Genomic DNA, 21,633 nt, shown 5'->3' with positions numbered 1-21,633 from the left:
AAGATAATATGCTGTCAACGAGCACCCTTATGTAATTTAGTGGCTCCCATGTCTATTTAAGCTTGATACTACTGCTCAATGTGAAAAAACACATGAAGAAACTTTTCTCGATGTCCTTTGTTGCTATTGCCTCCTACCTTTTTTCTTCAGATAGTACTTATTTTTCATGTGCTCTCCTGTATTCCCAGACCTTTGGAACAGCTTCATAGTCTGGATTTTCCTCTACTTGAACTTATCTGACTTTTCTTGGCACTTTTGCTCAATGTGGAACATTTCAGTTTCCAAAGGAATCCTTCAAACTACATTTATCCAGAGTTCAAGATCAGACAACCTTCTGCAAACACTTATCTCTAGCACTTGATCTCTTCAATCCTTTATCATCAATGTATTAGATATTTCTCAAATGGTTTTTTAAAAATTTATTTTCTTTAGTCCAGACCTTTTGGTCTATCTTTGGAGAAGCCAAAATGAGCATCAGGGGATCAGTAGAAAGCAATCTTAGATCTTTCATTCTGACCCCTCAGGCAAAGTCAGCTCTAGAGAGCAGCCTTCTTCAACCTTATGCACTTTTTTTTTTCTAAACAAAATTTCACAAGTCATCTTCTGCAGCAGGCAGGCTACAGTATTTCTTCAAGTCCCATCAGTATGGTTTTGTTGTTGTTGTGACCTATAGTTATTACACAGAATATTAGAGAATCTATCTCATCTTTTAATTTGCTATTCAAAACACAAAGGCCAAAAACCTTTTAAGAAGGCTCACATTTAAAGCTGACACTACAGAGAAACTCATAATACAATAGCATGTATAAGGCTGCATGATCTTATACAACTCACAGTAATCTTAAAGCACATCAATTTCATCATCTTTGAAAAGAGAGAATTCAGTTTAATTAAGTCCTACTACAGGCCAAAAGCAAAATAACAACAACAACAAAAAATCAAAAACCACCACCAAACCTCTGCTGGACATTGAGGAAACTAGGAATACAAAGTTAAACAATGTTTTTTCTCAAGGAGCTTATACTTACTTTTCCTTGGGAATACAATATGTACCTATGTAAGCAAATACAGAGTACATACAGAATTTCAACACAAATAACACAAAATTTTAAAAGGCACACAGAAATTTTTAAAGGCATCAAGAGATTCTGAGATCTACTTGGAGGAAGTGAATTACAGACATAATAGTCGGAGCAAAGCAAAGATTATGATGACTTTGGACTGAATGACCTCTAAATTCTCGATCCAATTCCAAATTCCCTTCTAATTCTTGTCGTTCTGTGATTGTATGTTTTAATCTCTTCCACTTTTGTGATAGAAAGGGATTGAGAATTTTTGGTGGAGAGTGTTTCTTAGGATTATTTGTAGACTTCTTTGGGCCTCGGCTTCATTATCTGTCAAATAAGGCAATTAAACTAGAAAATCTCTAAAAATTTTAAGTTCCAAAAGCATGTGTTTCTAAACACCTTCCTAACTCACTCAAAGAATGTGGACAAACGATGTTTAAAGTAGTAGATAGGAATTCATTTCCCTTGCATTCAGGATGTATTATGCAAATACAGAATTTAGAGCTCACCTATTCTAACCTCACCCCCTCTCCACTTAGGAAAGGAAACTGAGGCTCAGAGAAAAGTTATACATATTATTGCCAATTTCAAACCAAATAACAGATCTAATACATTTTCTTAGGAAAGAGCAAATGCTAAGACAGGAGAGCTGATTCAAAACTGAAAAGTACGTTTTGTGGAAAGGATAATTATGTTATGGAGTAGACTCAGGAACAAGAACCTGAAATAGTTTAAAACTGGATGATCTCTTAACTCTAATGGAGCTAATGATTGGGGAGAAGAACTTAAATTTAGAGATTCAAAGGATTTTGGAGATCACTTAATCCAACCCTGCTTATTTTATATATAAATTGAATCTCAGCTAGAAAAAAGTGACTTTCCTACATCACAGAGATTTAGCAAGGAATAAGGTGTTCTGACATTATAAGCAGACAGTACTGAAGCACTGTGTGCAGTAGAAGGAAACTAGATTTGTAACCTAGTGTCCAGCTTCTTAAAACTGTCAGGTTCACGACCCCCTTATGGGGTCTCCTAATTGAATGGGGGGGTTGAGATTATTTTCAATAAGTATTTAATTTATATACCTATATACTGGGTAATGTAAAAATTTCTTTGAAAAGTTGTTTCAAGGAGAGCTTTTAAGAAGCCCTGGCCTAGTGTTCCTTGGTTCTAATCCTGGTCCCCTCACTATCTGTATGACCTTGGGGTTAACCTCTATGGGCCTCAGTTTCTTCCACCTGTAAAAATGAAACTAGACGAGATGTTTTCTAAGGTCCCTTCTAGCTCTAAAACTACTACCACTATTTTATCTCCCCCCCCCCAACATCCCTCAGCTCTGAATCTCTGATCCTATCCCACTCTTCTACAAAAAACTTCCTTCAGACAAACAGTAAGATTGGAAACATTCCAGTAATTTCTTTTTCTTTTTTGCTGAGGCAATTGGGGTTAAGTGACTTGCCCAGAGTCACACAGCTAGGAAGTGTTAAGTATTTGAGATCAAATTTGAACTCAGGTCCTCCTGACTTCAGGGCTGATGCTCTCTACTGCGCCACCTAGCTGCCCCAAGATAGATAACATTCAACAATTTCCCATTATAATTCAGAAAATTGAGAGCAAATGAGGGAAGTGATTCACAAGAGCACAGGGGTGATACATCAAAAAATGAAATTGAACCCAGAATCAGACGCAAATAATAAAGGACTGACATTCTGATGCTTGGTAAGAGGGACCAGCTGGGAAACCCAGGGACAAGAAATGGTGTCTCTAGGGAAGTGAGAGGACAGTATTAATTCAGTTCTCCGAAGGAACTGTCACTGGCCCAAGCTCGAGAACAAGTAACCGCCATTCTCAACCGCCCAACTGACATATGTAAACCACCCTCCCACCCCTCCAACTTATAGACAGGGAGGGGGCGGGGCCGATAGCCCTCGGTGCTTTCTACTCGACCTGCCGTAAACCGGCGTTCTCTCGCGACATTGCCGCGCATCCATTACGTGCGCGGTCCCCGGGCCTTCGTCCCCTTCCCCCTGCCCCTCCGCCTCCCACCCCACTTTCCGCCTGGGCCGCCATTCTCTCGTGCCCGCGCCGGTCGGTTGGTGGCGCCTTTGTCCTACGACGGACGGCTACGGAAACGAAGGAGGAGGCCCCAGCGGCCTAGGCGTATATGACGGCAGCCGTGGAGGCGGTGGCTGCCCCTTGAGGAAAAGAACGGCTGGGGAAGGCCCACTACTCTGGTAGCGGTGAGTGACGGGGATGGGGCAGAAACCAGGTGCTTGTCAGCTGGGGTCTACGGGATACCGGCTAATCGGATGGCAAGGCTAGGATGGGAGGATGAGGTGAAGGGAGAAAGGAGCCTGTTCGGCGCGCGTCTCCCCTTCCCCGTCCCCGCTCGCTCGCTCCAAACCCGGGGCCCCCCTTTCGGTCTTCGGTCCTCGATCCTCGGTCCTCATTGGCCTCGTGCGCGCCCGCGCGCTGTCTGCTCCTTCCCTTCGCGTCGCCTCGCGCTCTCCTCCCGGCTCTTTTCCCTCCGCCCCCCGGCAGCGTGGCGCGCGCCGCACCGGGGCGAGACCTGAAGTGTCTGAAAGGTTGGAAGGAGCGCGTTCCCTCCGTCGTCAGCGCGCGTCTGTCCCCACCCCACCTCCGCGAGTCGTCCAACCTAAGGCCTTCTGGCCGTCCCCGAATCGTCCCGGTGCGGGACTATACCGGAAAATGATGGGATGTTCCCAAGCTTCGGAAGCCCAAAGCTTGGAGTTTGAAGATTGACTAACCCTTCCCCCGCCGCCCTGCTTCTGGCTCCTGCTTTGCCCCGGAGCTGTTGCCTTGGGCCTCTTCTAGTGTCGCGTGCCGTAGTTTACCCCGGAGCGCCTCGGTGTTCTGCTTGAAGCGCCCAGAGATGTCTGGTGCCTTGTAATTAGTACCTCACGGTTTCATCTGCGTTCAACATTGTCGTTACTGGCTTGTTAGCGATCACTCTGGTTCCCAAAGGACAGCAGAGACTAGGTCGCAAGAGTATACCTTGTTAGGGTGGTTTACTGTTAACTAAAAGAGCAGCCTGGTGGTTTCTAAAAAAGACCCTTCTACGAAAGCTGACGGAAAGAGCTTTTGCTTTTTGAACTTGGGAAACAAATGATGACACTTGCTGCCTAAGTCAATCTGTGGCGTGAAAACATGACGTTCAGAAACACTGAAACTCAATCCTTGTTTACTCGGATGAAATATCTCACTTGTCTCTTTGTTGGTATATAAACAGGATGGTTTCCTTAAATCTGGTTTCTGCATCATCCCTTTCCCCATTCTCTCATCCTTGGGATTTTCTTTAAAGTTTAATACATTCTTAAAACATGAAGTCCAAAACCAAGTTTGTAACTTCTAATGGAAATGACCCTCCTAGAGAAGCAATGTTCAATGTTGCATGTTTATAAAAACCTATTTGTTGAAGCCATTTAATGTGTCTAGTTTTTTCATATTGTTTTTCTAGTTTTTCAAACTGTTGGTAGAGATTGAGGGAATGTCAGAGGTCATCCAAAATCTCTTTATTTTCACGTATATTTTCTAACAGGCACTGTTGAAGTTATTTAAAGGGAATTGTTGATATAGAAAATTCTTGGGTTGTTCTAGGGCTCTCATATTTTTTCCGTATTTTTTTGAGGTAATATATGGTTTTAATATAAAACTATATAAGAACAAAGTCAACTCCATGTTTCTAAACAGATTTCTTTTGTGAAGGGAAATACAACTTTGATTTCATTGAAGCAGTTTCAGAACTTTGTGGAAGGAGTCATCTTTGGACAGGGATTTGGGAATTACTGATATATCCTTCCCACCGGGAAAAAAAAAAAAAAAAAAATTGGATGTTTGAGTCTTCCTTTTTCAAAAAAAATCGTTACCTTATTGGCCTGCAGATGGCAGTGCATTTCTGAGACCCAGTTAGTAAATAATAAATAAAATTTTACTTTTAAGAAAAGCAAGTCGTGAGAAGATATTTAATATTTGTTTTCCTTTTACTTAATGTTGCTCACTTACATTTGACTCTTATTACGAAAAAATAAAATAACTGTCCCAAAATAGAAAACTCACATGATTCACTAATGAAGAGGATTTTAACCTCATGGCTTTCAAATGTCAGTGTCACATAAGTGTGAGTAAAAGGTTTGACCTGTGAAATAAGTTTACCAGAACGTAAACTATCTGGAATGAAATTAAGTGAATTATTGACTTTTAAAAGAATAATTACCACCTCTCCCCTCCAAAAAAAAAAAAGATTCTACATTCATTATGAATGGTACTAATGAAGGGATAGAGGCACTTTCTGAAAAAGAAACAAATAGGGGAATACTAAACAGAATGATAGCAGGATATATAATGACACCATGCCTGCTGCTTTTCAGATAATTTGATTACTACCATAAATAAATGCTCTCGAACATTGTCATTTTTTCCCCTTTTCTGCTAAGTAAATAAATTGAATGGGTCAACCATATTCTCTTTACATTGAAGAAATAATTGTCCCCAGAGAGTTGAAATTCTACTAAAATTTAAGGATGTTTTTCTTACCCTGCCTTTTAAAGCTTTGCTTTCTATAAAGCTTAATGTCTTTTGACCTGCACTAACATGACACCTGATTTTTTTTCCCCTGAGGCAATTTGAGTTAAGTGACTTGCCCAGGCTTACACCGCTAGGAGGTTTTAAGTGTCTGAGACCAGATTTGAACTGGGGTCCTCCTGACTTCAGGGCTGGTGCTTTATCCACTGCACCATGGAGCTGCCCCACTGCCCTAGTACCTGTTTTTAAAAATATGTCTTAGCAAGGAAAAAGCAAAGTTAATTTAAATGTGAAATTAATTGTTTTTCTTAAGACTAGTTTGAACTTAGAAATCAAGAGTAATGTTTTGTTGAGAACTGTACAAAAGTTTGCCTTTTGAGGAAGATAATTTTTGTGCCCAAGTAGAATTAGGTCATTTATATGTTAAAAGTAGAATTGACGTTAGAAAATTTATTCTTTAAAATCACTTGTGTTCAGAAAATTGTGTTGCTTTAACCAAAAAAAAAGGGGGGGGGAGCTGTCTTAAGAGAGAATGTAGGTTTTGTAAGAGAAATTTATAATTTATTATTAAATAGTTACAGTAACTTTTGTTGCTAAAACTCATGGTTTTGTTTAATCCAAATAAGGATGTTATTTCTTTTTTCTCTTGATCTAAGTCCCATTTGTGTTTCCCTATAACAAATAAGGACAGACACCGAGACTCCTAAAATGATGAGTACATTGCCTTGATGCCATATTAATCTGCTGTTTTATGGTTTCTTGTGTGTACTCAAGGAAAGTTCACACTGAGTTCAAGATGTAAGTCTACACAAGAAAATAATTGAAATATAGGCAGTAAATTGTTATAATTGTAACAATAGAAGTAGATGTGTAGTGGATTATAATTTTATAATTGTAACAATACTTAATCTTTGTGTGCCAGGTTTCTGATTTATAATTGCAGTTCTGTTCATGCATGAATTTGTGTCACTGGGTTTTGAGCAAAAAAAAAAAATCTTGTTTGTTTAATAATTTTATGGTAGTTAGAAGTCTTGAAATCCCTATATCTTTAAAAAGGAAGGGGCAATAAAAGAAACTATACAGTTAGAAGTAGTTTCTCCAATATAATCAAAATTTCCTTTTGGGCATTTTATTTCATCTTTAAATTCAACTGTCTCATCTTCTAGCTTTAGCTTTTGACTGCTTTCACTTTCTTAGATTAAAAAGAAAGTCTCCAGGCTCATTAACTTTAGATTTACTCCTATTTTCCTTCTATTGGTGTGAATATGAAGTGATACACATATCCATATTTTTGTGAAGAATTGCATTTGGATCTGAAAGAAAAAATGTCTCAAAGGAGAAAGAAGAGTTCCAATCTCAGCAACCAAACCCTATTGACAATTCTGATTTGTGAAATTTAGAAAAGGTTAGTTGTCAATTTGTCCCCAAAGTGTCACAAAAACTTGGAAGACATAATATCAAATGTGGATAGATCAGTTATTATTTTATTTTGTGACTGGAATGTCAGAAAAGGAAACTTTAAATTTTAATGCATAGCCAAAGAATACTTTGAAAATCCATCAGATGGTATTGAATAGAATTAGTAATCACAGACCTTTTTAGAACACTACCATGATTAGAACGCTATAGCTTAAATTCACTTCTTTCACCCTGTATAGTATGTGTTTCCACTATCTTTGTAGATAGTGGACTCTGTTGTCTATATTATTCTAAGAACTTTGATTTTTATTGAAATTTAATTTAATGACTTCTGTAATTACTATTATACACAGAGGGGATGGAAATAATTTTCCTAAAATAGTGTTTGACAGAATTAAAGAATGAAAGCTGTTGTGTCATTTTTCAGTTGGGTTTGACTCTTCATGATTCCATTTGTGGTTTTCTTGGCAAAGATACTGGAGTGGTTTGCTATCTCCTTCTCTAGCTCATTTTACAGATGAGGAAACTGAGGCAGACTGGGTTAAGTGACTTGTTCAGGATCACAGAGCTAAGTAAGTTGTCTGAGACCCAATTTGAATTCAGGAAACTGGGTCTTCCTGACTTCTGGCCCAGCACTCTCTTCATTGCATCATCTAGCTGCCCATAGAATGAAAGCTAAGTATCAATAACATTTTACCTTTTTTTTTTTCCGGAATAGTCTGATATGATAGATGAATAATTGAACTTCTTAATATCTTTGAGAGAAAACCTCTGAACTCCATTATTAAAGGTAGAGAATTCTTTTATGCCCCATATCCACCAGACCTGTCTTTCTTTCCCCTTGTGTGAACTTATTTTCTATCAAGGACACTAATAACAATTCTTTGATTGAAAGTATTCTTACTTCTTAACACATACAGTAATACATATTACAAAAATTAATTTGGCCTCATTAATTCTGGATATATGTTTATATGGAGGTTTTGTGAAACTGAAAAAAGTTTACTGAGAAAATAGAATAAAAGATTGCATATGGCGTATAGTTTGCTTATTAAAAAAATAAGCTATCCCACCATTTGGAGGCATGTGTGTGTATACTGAAGGATTATGAATTTAGAACTAGAAGGAATTTTAGAGGTTCTCTCATCTAGCTTCCTTATAAATGAGAAAGCTGAGTCCCACAATACTGAAATGACATGCCTACGGTCACTCAAGTCCTCTTACTGCAAATTTAGTATTCTTCTGTAACACTTTTTTTACAGACTACTGATACGTTAATTATAAATTATTCTACATAGTTCCCCTAAGGACTCCTACTTAACCCAAATATAATTTGTTTTCCCATTTCAGCTACTGAATATTTTAATAAAATTATATATATTTAATATTAGGTATTTTTCTCATTTAGATTGGCCTTCTTTATTTTTCCAAAGTAGTGAAGACTTACAATGTCATTGTTTTTATCTAATTATTTATGCTATAAGGTGGAATAGATCACGTTATCTACTTTTTTCTGATTGAAAAAAGCAAGGTACAATGACATAAAATAGCTTGAAGACTAAGTTATTTACCTTATATGTTAAAGGTGAAGAGTTTTGGATTAAATATGTATCTGTTTGAAAATTGAAGTAAAAAAAATTTTTTAAAGAAAAAACATACCAATTCAAGGAGTGCCACATAGAATAAAATGCAAAATAATTTGAAAGATCAATTGAAATATTAAGTTAAATAACTTAACCAATTGAAGAAGTAAGGTAAATAACTTAAAACAAAATCATGGATACTAGGTGTACTCATTCTCTGTTCAACACTGTTTTCATTTGGAAGACAGGACAGTTTAATAATAGCTAATAAAAGTTTTTAGATTAATTGCTTAGATCAATAAAATATCAATAACAAAGAAAGGGACTGAGGAATTTTATAATGGGACAATAGAGATTGTATGTAGATTTAACTAAATAATATGGATTCTACTCTGTTTTGATAGTGGAGTCCCTATGAATCTAGATATTGGAACTGGTTATCATTGTACAATCCAGACAGATCATTATTCCCTAAGCCCTCTTAGGATTAATAAAGAGTACTTTTTTTTTTTCATTCCTTTTTCCAAGAATGATGTTACTTTTTTCCATTTGCAAATAGGTATATTCTTTTGTATAAGAAAAGCAAATAAAATTATTGAATCCTTTTTGCTGGAGTTTTTCAAATATAAAGAAATCCATACAAGTGGTGGTTGATGATGGTGGTGGTAGCAGCAGCAATAACAGCAGTAGTAGTGGTAGTTAATAATTAACATTTATATGAGATTTAGTATGCCAGGTACTATGCTGAGCATAATGAACTGGTTTAAAAAGGGAAGGAAGATTTGCTTGATGAGATTATACAATACATTGAACTGAGATATCTAGTTACAGAATGAACCAGATCTATTTTCTGGAAAAAGAAACAGAAGGAAAGTGGTAGTGTTGGGTTGTCATTTCTTGCTCTCTTCCCCCCTCCTTTATTTGGGAGCTCAAAAGCTGTGACAGTCACTTTCATGACATATATTTTTCTTAAGTGCCATATAGTGACATCTTTCTCATCACCTTATCTGTATTGAATAATTTCTGATGACTAAGATTTCTTTTCTCATGAGTCTTTTGAAGGTAGTTTTATAATTGCACTATTTATATCATGTTATAATGGGTAGGTGGTGGTACTGTCCCTGGGTATTGATTCCTAGGCTCACAGTGCTACTAATAATTCTAGTCCTCAGTGTGTTGTTGCATTGCTTAGGGATTCATGCCGTGTGAAGAGGTCCAGATTTTGGAGGGGAAGAAGGGTTGCCTTTCTTAAAGGCAACTGGGATAGGTAAGGTAAGCAGCTCGTGTACTTACTACTTCATGTGATATACATTTTTCACATACAAATTTATCTAGAGGCAACTTTGATATTTATCTAAAATATTAGTCAAAAATAAAACTATAGTAATAATGAATCTCTTTTGTGGAGTGTAAGCATTCAATTTGTTCCTGTTCAATTGATCTTTCAAATTATTTTATATTTTATATTTTTATGCAACATTCCTTAAATTGGTATATTTTCTCTTTTAAAAAACATTTTACTTCAATTTTCAAAAAGTCATCTGGAAATAGATATGTTTTTAATCTAAGACTGCGCCTTCAAATATCATGGTTTTGAGTGGTAATAGGTGGCACAGTGCATAGAGTGCCAGTTCTGAGGTGAGGAAGACTTATCTTCTTGACTTCATATCTGGCCTCAAACTCTTAGCTGTGTGATCCTGGGCAAATCACTTAATCCAATTTGCCTCAGTTTCCTCATCTGTAAAATGAGCTGGACAAGGAGATGATAAACCATTCCAATATCTTTGCCAAGAAAAATCTCAAATGGGATCACAAAGGCAGGCATGATTGGAAATGACTGAACAACAATATTGTCAGACCACTTAATAAAATGTGGAAATTAACATTTGAGTTTGTTAGGAAGAAAAAGGCAGCCCGCATATTCTGGAGACAGTGACAGGATTAAAGTAGAGGAGAAAAGATAGAATTCTCCCTCTTCTTTCTAGGCATAGTTTGCCCAATCTCTTCATGCTAATCTTTGACATACCCCACTATCCTTTGCTCTTTCTGTAAGTACTTCAAAGTAATAACTTCCTTCCTCTCTTATTGCTCCCCCCTCCCTTATATTAAACTAGATAGATGTTGAAATTGAAGATATTTGATTAAAGTAATTCATATCAAAACCCTTTAATTAATCCCAGAAGTATTTACATTTTGAAAGGAAATCTTTTTAGTGAACCTTTGGAATTACAGAGCCAGTATAAGAGAGACATTTTGGGAATGGAATCAAATCATTTTGCAGTCTCTTGAACTGAATTTTGCTTTTAATAACTTATTCATTCTTCTTCCACTTAAAAATCTTCAGATTATCTAAAAATTCAGTGAAATTTTTTTTATTCCTAACTGTAGATCACTGCTCTTAACATCACCTTTAAAAAAAAAAAAAAAAAAAGGATGCCAATCCAACTGGATAGAAATAAGATCTTTTTTTATTTGTTTAAATCTTGTCCTTTCTAGATAAAAAATTAGTATAGTTTCCTGCTCTTGGTAAAATTTCCTATTCTGCCAAGATTTGAATGAAAAATAAACTATTCAAAGAACAGAAAATCTTAAATTGGAGTGCCTAACTTTAAAGACTTAGTATGCTGCTTTTAAAAGGCTATCTATGATTCCAACAATGAATTATGAAAAGTTATTTTAAAGATTTTGTAGGAGAAACAAATATTATTAAATCATATCAGCCAAATTGATTTGAGGCTAAGTCATAGTACCCTAACGTGGAAAGGAAACTTTAAACCATCTAGTCTAATCCCTTTGTTTTGCAGATGAGGAAACTGAGGCCCAGGGAAGGAAAGTGGGTTGGCATTTGTTTACTACCTAGGATATTGCCTTTTCATGTAAAAGAAAATGTTTAAAAATTCACACTCACACTCAAAGGTAAATTATTGTTCAAGTGATTTAAAGGTACAAAACATTGTAGAAACACTCAAATATTTGACTTTAGACATTAATTTTTTTTTAATTTTAGCATACTTCAAAATATTATTTCATTCTCACTAGAGATACTTTTGCATTTAGGTATATAACACACTTCTTTCCATTTTTCCCCCTACCCAACAACAGTGGGCAGTGGGCAATGTTCCATACATCTGGTTGGTAGAAGTTCCAGCCAGAATACAGGTCTCCTGACTCCCAGACTTGAGCTCTGTTGACTCCTTCTGAACTTCTATGTGTCTGCCTATAAAACAGCAGTTCTCATCCCTGTCCCTTGGCCCTACCTTTCAACAATGGTGTTGCACCCTGTAGGTGCTCTGTGCACAAACAAGTCTACTGGTACAGAAGATCCTAGGAAGTCCCAGGAGCCACTCAGGAAAGGAAAATTGCTTTCCGAATATAAGGTAGGGATAGGTGAGTGGTGGGCAACTGTCCTAATGGGCCAGAAATGGAGGGTGGAGGGATTTAACAAGTTGGAGCCACTGGAAATGTTCAGAGGCTGGATAGCTATTCATCGAGAATTTCTATATTGGATATGTTTTCTCAATAGTTAGGTGATAGGTAAGGGTTTGGATCAGATATCCCTAAAGATATCTTCCAGCTCAGATTTTATGATCCTGTATAGTTCTGAAATTGGTATCGTTATTACTCTAAAATTGGCAAATAGATAGCATTTCTAGAGTGAATAGAAGTACCTATAAACCAATGGAAAGCAAATATTAGCATTATGTTTATCATCTCATCACCTAAATATTCATCTAATCCAAAAATTTTAGGTGCCTACAGTAAAATATAGCCCTGATTTTATAGTTTTTATTCATGCTTTCACAATTGCTGAAATACTTTTAAAATTGGTGAAATGATGAGGAAAATGATTAGATTTCTATCTGAATTAGACACTATGCTATACTATACAAAATGATTGAACAGACAAACCTCCCCATCTTTTAGACCATTGTTCCTGACAGCTAAAAAGAATGTAAGAATATTCAAATCTAAAATAAAAGAGTTAGAAAATAAAAATATATATATATAAGCTGCAGATTATAGTTTGTAGAGGCATGGTCCAGAGTTATCATTGCCTCAGAACTATTGAGAAAATGTATCCTGTATTTTAAAAAAAAAAAAAGTAATAATTACAACCAGGCCATGTTAAATAAAAAAACCTACCTTCTATTTTGGTGAAATGTGTTTCTGTTCAGTTTTTCTATTGTCCTCAATTTTGTTTTTTTTTTAATCAAAGGGCTATTGATCGTTTTTCAAGATTTTGTGGAGAAAGCTTCCTCATTTAAAATAGTAAATAAATTATTCTTACTTGAAGCTCAAATTAAAATAATGTATATTGAATTGACTTAGCACAAGACAAAATTAATTACTTTATGGGATAGTAGTTTCAATTCAAATATTTGAATAGAAATTTTTTTTCTAAATCTAATCATTTTTAAGCATCGTAGCTTTGTGAATGCTTAAAAATATTTGATAATATACTTTTAATTGTCTCCATTTGGATTAAGGAAAACAATTTTCTCACATGATTGACATTTTTAAGCCAGCTAGTTATCCTGGATATAAGTAAACTGAGTTTCACGACAGCTTTATCAGATACAGATCTTCTGGTACATCATCAATTCTCAGCTTTCTCCACTATTACATTATCCATATGTTGCCAAGCAGTTTTTGGCTAACCATGATAGTGTGTCTTTAACTTCATGATTCCATGTTAGTCTATCTTTTGTACTTTATGTACTGTGTGTGCAAAGTTCTTCTGATGGAAACTTATTTAAAGGAGCACATAATTTCACTATTATAATTGATAGTATTAATTACAATACTTGGGTCTAATAGACCAAATGTACTTGAGTTGGAAGCAAGTCCTGCATCTGGGCCCTTGAAAATTCATTTTTGACTGTAAAGGGTGTTGAATTTTAGAAGGTTGAAGTAATATTCCATTTGGCAGTTAGACCAACCAACTACAATTCTACTATTTCATTATGGGAATTTCTATTCAATGTAAGGCAGCATAAAAAATGTGAGAATTGCCTGGTAAAGCTGGGCTTGCTTGCCTTCTAAAACATAAGTTTTGAGCTGATTCTGGTTAACCATCATTTCTTGGTAACAAAAAAATATTGCCTAGCCCTTTGTTCTTTTTTACCCTATTAAAAACTTCAAAGGCCCCTAAAGCCAGTTCACACAAGGGCTGGTGAAGGGGGTTAAATTCTACCCTTCAGGAATTGTGATTTCAAGACTTGCCGCAGTATTAGTCATTAAAGAATCCTTTTTGCCCAATATTTGTATTTATTGTAAACTGAGGGCTATTCCTTAACAAGTCATAATAACATTGTACTGCCTTAATAAAAATTGCCCAAGTGACAATGTGTCTTTGCTGAATGGATTTTTCTTGCACCATCTGTTTGGCAATTGTATTTTTTTGTTGTTGCTCTCATTTGAAATGTGCTGATGATCTTGTTTTTATTCCATAGCATTGAACAGATGGGTTGATTATTCCTTTCAGATATTAATAAGGCAGCGGAAAGAAGAAATATGAATACGGCTCCAGCAAGACCCAGCCCAGCACGAAGGTAAAGTACCCTGAAGCAGCGAATTACCCTGGGAGAGTCGGGCTTTGGGGAGTTAAGCCAAACTTCATCCACCAAGTGTCTCTTCTTCCCTTTCCCCCCAACAAATCAGAGGCGCTCAAGTGAACGATAAGAACATGAACCATGTGTGAAGGGTCTTGCTGCTTTTTTTAAACATCAGGAGATGCAGAGGAAGCTTTGTGTGTCCGGTGCCAAACCCAGCAGCGAAGTTCATCGTGCAACCAATGTTGCGCGGGATTTGAAGAGGACAAACTCCTGTTTGTCCCTGGCTCATGTATCACTGGAAAACCTCTGCATTTGTAAGGATTGCTTGAGGTCTTCAGTGTGTCCCATGCTGCCTTGCTGCACAGTTATCACTGTTTCATCTCTTCATTCTTAAAGGCTGCCAGTACAGACTGGTTTTATGAAAAGCATGGCTTAAGAGGGTGCTGTCCCTGTGTCACGCATCTTTTTTTCATGCACATTTGGGTTACCAACTTGGAAATGAAAACCACCAATCCTGTCAAACCTTCTTTTGGAATTGCAGGGCATATTCCCTACTCTTTCTCCACTAAGTACATACAAAAGATATGGTCTTGATGTGACTCTTCAGGAAATAAGCATATGTTCTATCTTTGTCAAAAGGAGAAACTTTAATTTTGTTATCCTTCCACCAGAGAAGGATATATTGTATCCTCTCTGCCTCTACAGCTCACAAGTGTAGGCTGTATTTTCAGTTTTGTTGTGGATTGCAGATATATTCGTGCCTGGTGGCTCCAAAGATACTGGATACAGATTTTTGGCTTTGGATCTAAGCTAAAATACAAGTTTACTATAGTAAACTGAATACTATTAGGATTTTAATATAGGAAAGGATACACTGTATCCTTGTCTGTCCAGTTAACAACACACTACTTTGTGTACCTTAGCGTAACTGAACACTTAAATTGAATATACCATTTGGGGGTAGAAAGTTCTATGTTCAGTTACTCTGGTTTTGTATGTGCTTATGCTTGTCATGCCAGTGTCAGATATGGAGTACATTGATAGATTTTTGTTATGTCCCCCTGCTGCACATTTCAGACATGCTCTGAATGTATGATTATGCTTCAGTGTTCAAGTCTTTTTCAAATTTGATGGTGCTGCAAAATAAAGTGACATTGTAAGTACAACCATATTGCTGTCAAATACTTTTGTATCCCCTTGTGAGTTGATTGTAGAGTGTTAGCAAGTACTCTTGATTATACTACACATCTGGGTAGATATATTGGTATGGTTAATCTCACTTCTTCAGATACCTTCACTGCATTGTGGCCACACAAAGAGTGGTCTTATCCTTGATATTGTCACCACTCAAAAGTATTTCAATGCCTCTATCATTATCACTGATTTTCTTTTGTCTGGTCAGAATTGCCTATCCTTCCATCTCTCCCTGTGTCTTAAACCTATTCTCCATCAGCTAGAACCACTCCATCCCTTTTTTCCTAGACTCTTTAACTAGCCTTGTTGACCTTTCCTGGTTTAAAACTCTTGACCCTATAGTTAGCCAATTCATTTTGGTTACTTTACTTTTTCTCTTTATCCTTCTTCTACTAATCCAATTTAAGATTATCCCCATCATCTACCTTCTCTCCTTACTGCTGAATAATGATGAAATCATAAAACTGCTGGATGGGTCTACTTCAAATTTATAGTATCTAGTCTCAACTGGACCTTTGCAATGTACATCAGTCTTCTTACTCTTTTCTACTCCTCACATAGTCAGTTTCATACTTATCTTAGTCTCCTCAAACGACCTACAAAATTCCCTCCCTCTCCCAAAAAAAGCCTTCTCATCAACAGAGGACTTTGACAAATACTTCAAAAAAGTTAGTACATCTGTTGCAAGCTTTTACCTCAGCTCAGCTCTACATTCCAAGTCATCTCAGTATCTTTTCCTACTCTCTTCTTTTGTTCTTCCATTTTTTTTCCTAACAAATGCTAACTCTTCTATTTCTATTCTTGATCTCATCCTTTTCCTTCCCATGGAGCTTGCTTCTATCATCCTGTCTTCCTGAACTTCAGTTTCTCCTTGTATGTTTATGTCCCTTTAAAAAGACCTTTGTTTAATCCCTACCATCTCCTCAAACTATCATCCTATATCTCTTCTTTTTATAGTCAGAGTTCTATTTTAAAAAAACAAAACCTGGCTTTATTCTTTGTGTCTATTTTCTTAGCTTATACCTCTCAACTTGTTATAATGGAACTTCTGATCCCATCAATTAAAGGAAATTTGTCCCTTAAAGTTGCCAATTTTAATTAGCAACATCCAATAGTTTTTAGTTCTTAACCTTTTTAACTTCTCTTCATCATTAATCTACATACACACTCTTACTTGTCCATAAATTTTGTGACAATACCCTCTCCTAGTTCTCCTCCTTGTAAACTGCTTATTCTCAGTCTCTTTGATGAATCTTTGTGTCCTATGTCTTGTGTTTTTCTGTACCCCAGGGCACTTTCCTGAGTCTACTTCATTCTCTTGGCAATCTCTTGAGCTCCCATGAATTCAAGGAAGCTATATATCTATATATCCATATCTCATATCTGTATATCCAATCTCTTCTGAACTTTGGTCCTACACCAATTCTTTTTTTGAAATCTCCAGCTAGATATCCCAAAGGTATCTCTAACTCCAGGTCTAAAACAACACATTACTTTTTTCCCCACATAGCCTTCCCTCTTCTTAGCTACTCTATATCTATTGATAGTGTCATCATCTATTTAGTTAGATTCCTCAAACTCATTGTCTTCTTATTTACTTGACTCGCAGCCATGCTGTTGCCATTTCTGGTAAATTTTTTATCCTTAACTTCACTTGCATTTCTCCTGTTCTCTCCCATTTCTCTTCAAGCATGGAAATACCAACCTAGTTCAGCTCCCTGTCCCCTCTCCCCTGAACTATTACAGTAGTCTCCTAATTGATCTCCCAATCTTTATTCTCTCCCTTTTCCAATCTGCCCTCTGCTACCAAAGTGATGTTCTTAAAGCACAAGTTAGGCCATGTCAGTATCCTATTCAAGAGAAGCTCCAATGGTTCCAACTCCCTTCTAGGCTGAAAAAAAAAAAATTATATTACTTAACATTAAAATCCTTCATAGCATAGCTTTAGCCTTTATACACTCCTATCTTCTGGTCAATATAACCTGCTTGGTTACCCTTATATAGTATAGACCTGTTCCTATGCTTTTGTAAAGATAGTTCTCTTTGTCAAGAATGAATGCATTCCTTTCTCAACTCTATTTTGTTGAATTTCTAGCTTCCTTCAAAACTCAACTAAGAGTCCTCCTCTTTAAGAAACTTACCCTTATCCCAAATTGCTAGTGTCTCCCTTAGGAATTACTTTGTATATATTTTTATTGTTCTGTCTTAGTTACTTCCATTCAATGTAAGTTCCTTGAAAACAAAAACTTTTTTATTCTTGTCTTTATATCGCCAGTGCATTGAGTCATCTAGTACGTAAAGGCACTTAGCAAATGCTTGTGAATGAATGAATCAGAGGCCTATACTATATAGCCTTTCTGTGTATTTTAGGGAGCACAAGTATTAGGCATTCTGAGACCCTGCAAAACTTCAGCCGAACATCAGTAAATTCAATTCATATCTATTCTCTTTACTTCATACCTCTCTGCAGTTGTGCTGCACATGTTAGGTGGGCACATCTGTACTTCCTGCTGTATTTCATAGCACAACTAAACATGGGAAATAGGCCTGTGTTTTTTGTTTTTCTCTGGCATACTAGTGGATGTACAATATATCCTATCTGTATATGGTAAAACTAAAGAATTCAGCAGGAAGCTGAGTATGTGGTTGTTAGAAATTGAAAGTGGATATGATATTTATCCATTTTTTAAGAAATGCTAATTGGTACAATTTAAGTTCTTTGACCTGAGTGGCTTATGGAGGAAATGCGCTTTCCTCCTTTTAATATCACTGATTACACTGCAAAGAGTATTCACCTTGTGTCACAGGGAGATATGACTCCCTACCTACAGATGTTTTGTCCTCATTTTAAATGTGCCAAAGTAGAGGGGAAATAATTTTATATCTTATCGACATTTTATCTAACCAAAAACATAAGCAATGTTATTTAGAAATTGCCTTTTAAAATGAACCCTACTGCTCTTACCAAAATAAGAGTTCATCCATGTAGATCACCACTATATTTTTCCTAATGTCACCTTCCTAAGAAATGAGTTTTAGATGAGTTTTGGAGGGTGACATAACAGTAGGAATTAGCCTGCTGTTTTATTACAGTAAACAGTAGGGACAACTGGGCTAATTCAGATTCCATTAAGAATCAGTCTTCCTCTTGGTAATATGTTGCTCACTGGGTTTCCCAGCAGGCTGTCATAACATGATGCATTTTTAAATAGTCATGCTGATTTGCTGGGGGAAAAAAAAAAAGGAATATGTTTATTCACCAAAATCCTTTCTGAACATATCTAAAAAGAAAAAGTGAATGCTAATATGAAAGAATAAAGCTTCTCTTATAATTAATGATATGGTCCCTAAAGCTAAACAGATAAAATAATATATTCAAAACAGAACTTCTGAATAATTGAGTCAGTATTTTTGTGATTATTTCTAAGATGAAAGTTCTGGATAGAACTTTATAGTAATATTTCTAGTGTGTGGTTAGTCTTGTAAAGGATTTTTTCACTTCTCTTGGAGGTGAGTATCAGGTACCATCCCTGCTTCAAATGTCGTCTTCCAACCAAAGCCAAGTCATCACTGAAGACATTGAAATATTAATGGGTAGAATTAATGCTCACATAGATTTTATGTGCCTCAGGATTCCTTCTCCTTGTTTACTAATTTCTACCATAATATAAATGGTGTGCCATTTGCTTCTTCTGCTGAACAAGAGTACTTCTTTAGGTTGGGCCTGAATTCTTTTTCATTTTTAGTAAGAAAATTATATTTGTGTCAAAGCATCTTTTTTTGTAATGTTGTTTTCTTGAAAATGATAAAAGTGACTTCGGTAATTACAAAAGTTTTCGCAGGATTGTCGCCGCTTAAAATGTCTAAGGTGGGCTGGACATCTGCTAGCTTGTCTTTTTATTAATATTTCCTGAGTGAGTCATAGGTACATATTGCCCTTTGTCGAGGTGTGTTCTAATCATCTGGACTGGGAAGGTACAACTTCAGATGATTGCACTCTATATGAGGGATTCTGCTTTGGAATAAATTAAAGTCAGAGCCCAGTCATCACTGAATCATTGGGCTCTTACAGATCTAGGCCATTTGGTTCCCATTTGGGATTTAGCACATTTTATCATGAGTGATAAGGTGTCAAAAAGTGATGCTAAACTCCAAGGATTAAGCGCTAACTCCCTGAAAATGCAAAGCAAAAGCAAGGACTTTATTAACACCAGGAATCCTCCATATTTCTCAAGCATTTTCATTATGATCTGAAGAAAGTTATCCTTAATATTATGTATTTTTTTCTTTCTACCACTTCATCTCACTTCACTTTTGGAAAACATGTTGAATCCATCCATCATCAAGAATCATGGAGCTCTTGAAGTTATTTTTCACAGAGCACCAGCTGATGAAGCTCTTGCTGTGTTTTATTACCACCAGCTCCTTGATGTGAGGCAGCCACATCTATAGGTAGTCTTCATGTTTCTTTACTTCTGGTGTGTCGTCCTCTGTCCTGTAATACTTTGATAAAGCAATCAATCTTCAGTGAATTCCATCTATATCTGAAATGATGAATCCAGCTGAGAGAACAAAATATTTTAAATTACTGCCTGGAGGAAGACATAGTTTTCTCCCCAGAGAGAAAACCAGCATACTTGTGACTTGATCTGCAACATGGGAGGGAACTTAGGAGAAAAAACAAATCATGTTCCCTTTGCTCAAATCATGTATATATTTGTATTCTAATAGAGCCATGCAACATTGTGGCAAATAACCAAGCTTTCACACAGAAGACAACCATTCTGGAAATTCATTTATATGTGATGGAGCAGAAACTCGAATAACAGATGGAAAATTCTCTCGGGAGAAGAACAGGGAAGGAAAAACTAGTTTTCCAAAGCAAAGGAACATATGATATAAGATGGTAAGCAGTAAAAAGTAATAAAGAAGACATTGGCTCCGGCCTTTTTCCCTCCTTTCAAAAGAATGAAGAACTAGAAACCCAACTGTTTTGGATATGATACATAAGACTTTATCGCATCAATTCATTTCTCAACAACAACAAAAAAGATCCATACAGTATTCCCAGATTCATCACTCAGTGCTATTCTGGCCCTTTAGGCACCTGAATGGAAAATGCAAAATGGAATGGAAAATACCTACCACTTCAAAAAGGGACAGCTTAGACTGGCAGCTTGGATTTCTCATATCCATCTCAGTCTTCCATGATGGACATAACCGCTCCCCTTGGGTAAAAAGTGTTTGTTTTCTTTTGAGTAGTAGGGAATTGGGGGAATTATTTTGAAAGTGCTTTTTTTTAACCTGCCTATATCTGGTCTGTAGGTTTCAATTGTAATCACGGTCTCTCTTTAGCCTCTAATAAACTGGTACCTGAAGAGGTGATGCTTTATTTCTTTTACTGAAACACCTCTAGTGTCATGGGATGATGTTGTGAACCTTATTATGCTTAAGAAACCTGTTTTTGAACCACTTGTTATCTAAAGTCAAGTCTCACACACAGAAGATTTTATTCTGGTGGCATTTTGAATCTTTCACATTGTAGTTTTCTTATTGTTACCAATGTTCTTGTTTTGAGTAAAATGTAGGGGGTGGCAGCAGGGGCCATTTTGTTCTGGATTGGGTTTTTTATTTGGGTTTTAAAGTGAACCTAAAGCGTTCTTGTCTCCATACAAAGAGCAATCTTACATGCTACTCATCTTCCAAGGAAAGAAAATTATTTGCCTTTTCATTTTAGAGTAATATCTTCCTTTCCATTACCCCCTACTATTCCTTTTCCTTTTTCCTATCTTTCTGCTGTGACTATTAACTTTTCTACCTTTTTACTCAGCAAATAATTGAGGCAAGCATTAGAGGGTTGTTTCAGATGGACTTTAAAAAGCTCTTGTACTAAGGGGTGGTCTTATCTGTCATAAACTGGAAGCTTGAACCCATTATTTGGGAATCTAGGCTAAAAATCAGCCTCCAGAGAGGGAGACCTAACAGGTAAGTGAGGCATTTCCTTGAAATCAAGATAAAGAAATTTTAACATGAAATTTTTTTCTTCTTTCTAAAGTTATTTGCAATTGTACTGTGAAAACATGAAAATCTTTCCCTTCCCCCAGGGATTTTTCAGACTTAAACCTGATTGTTTGGCTGGCTGGCTGGCTGGCTGGCTCTGTATGTGTTGGATATGTGTATCTGTGGTCTGTGGTCTGTCAGGTTAGTGATCTCTCTGAGTCCTGAGAGCCAGCTAGGAACACTTAGAGCTGTTGCCAACTCTAATGACTGCTT

General features: G+C 36.5%; 1 protein-coding gene across 4 annotated transcripts in view; it reads left to right on the top strand.

The window, feature by feature from the left end:
- The first annotated feature begins 502 nt into the window (after positions 1-502).
- Positions 503-21,633, top strand: part of NCOA5 (nuclear receptor coactivator 5) — a 31,804-nt gene continuing 10,673 nt past the window's right edge. For 2 of the 4 annotated variants that reach the window (XM_051979948.1, XM_051979946.1), the window contains exons 1-2: positions 10,140-11,988; positions 14,097-14,163. In XM_051979948.1, the coding sequence (XP_051835908.1) occupies positions 14,126-14,163 (38 nt within the window). In that variant the 5' untranslated portion in view covers positions 10,140-11,988; positions 14,097-14,125. Of the gene's footprint in view, positions 3,308-10,139; positions 11,989-14,096; positions 14,164-21,633 lie in introns of those variants that run through there. The other 2 variants (XM_051979947.1, XM_051979949.1) reach the window with 2 other exon arrangements.

This window comes from Antechinus flavipes, chromosome 2 (assembly GCF_016432865.1).
Source record: "Antechinus flavipes isolate AdamAnt ecotype Samford, QLD, Australia chromosome 2, AdamAnt_v2, whole genome shotgun sequence".
NCBI classification, from domain to species: Eukaryota; Metazoa; Chordata; class Mammalia; order Dasyuromorphia; family Dasyuridae; genus Antechinus; species Antechinus flavipes.
Note: the sequence above shows the minus strand (reverse complement) of the source record. Positions and strands in the feature narration are given on the sequence as shown.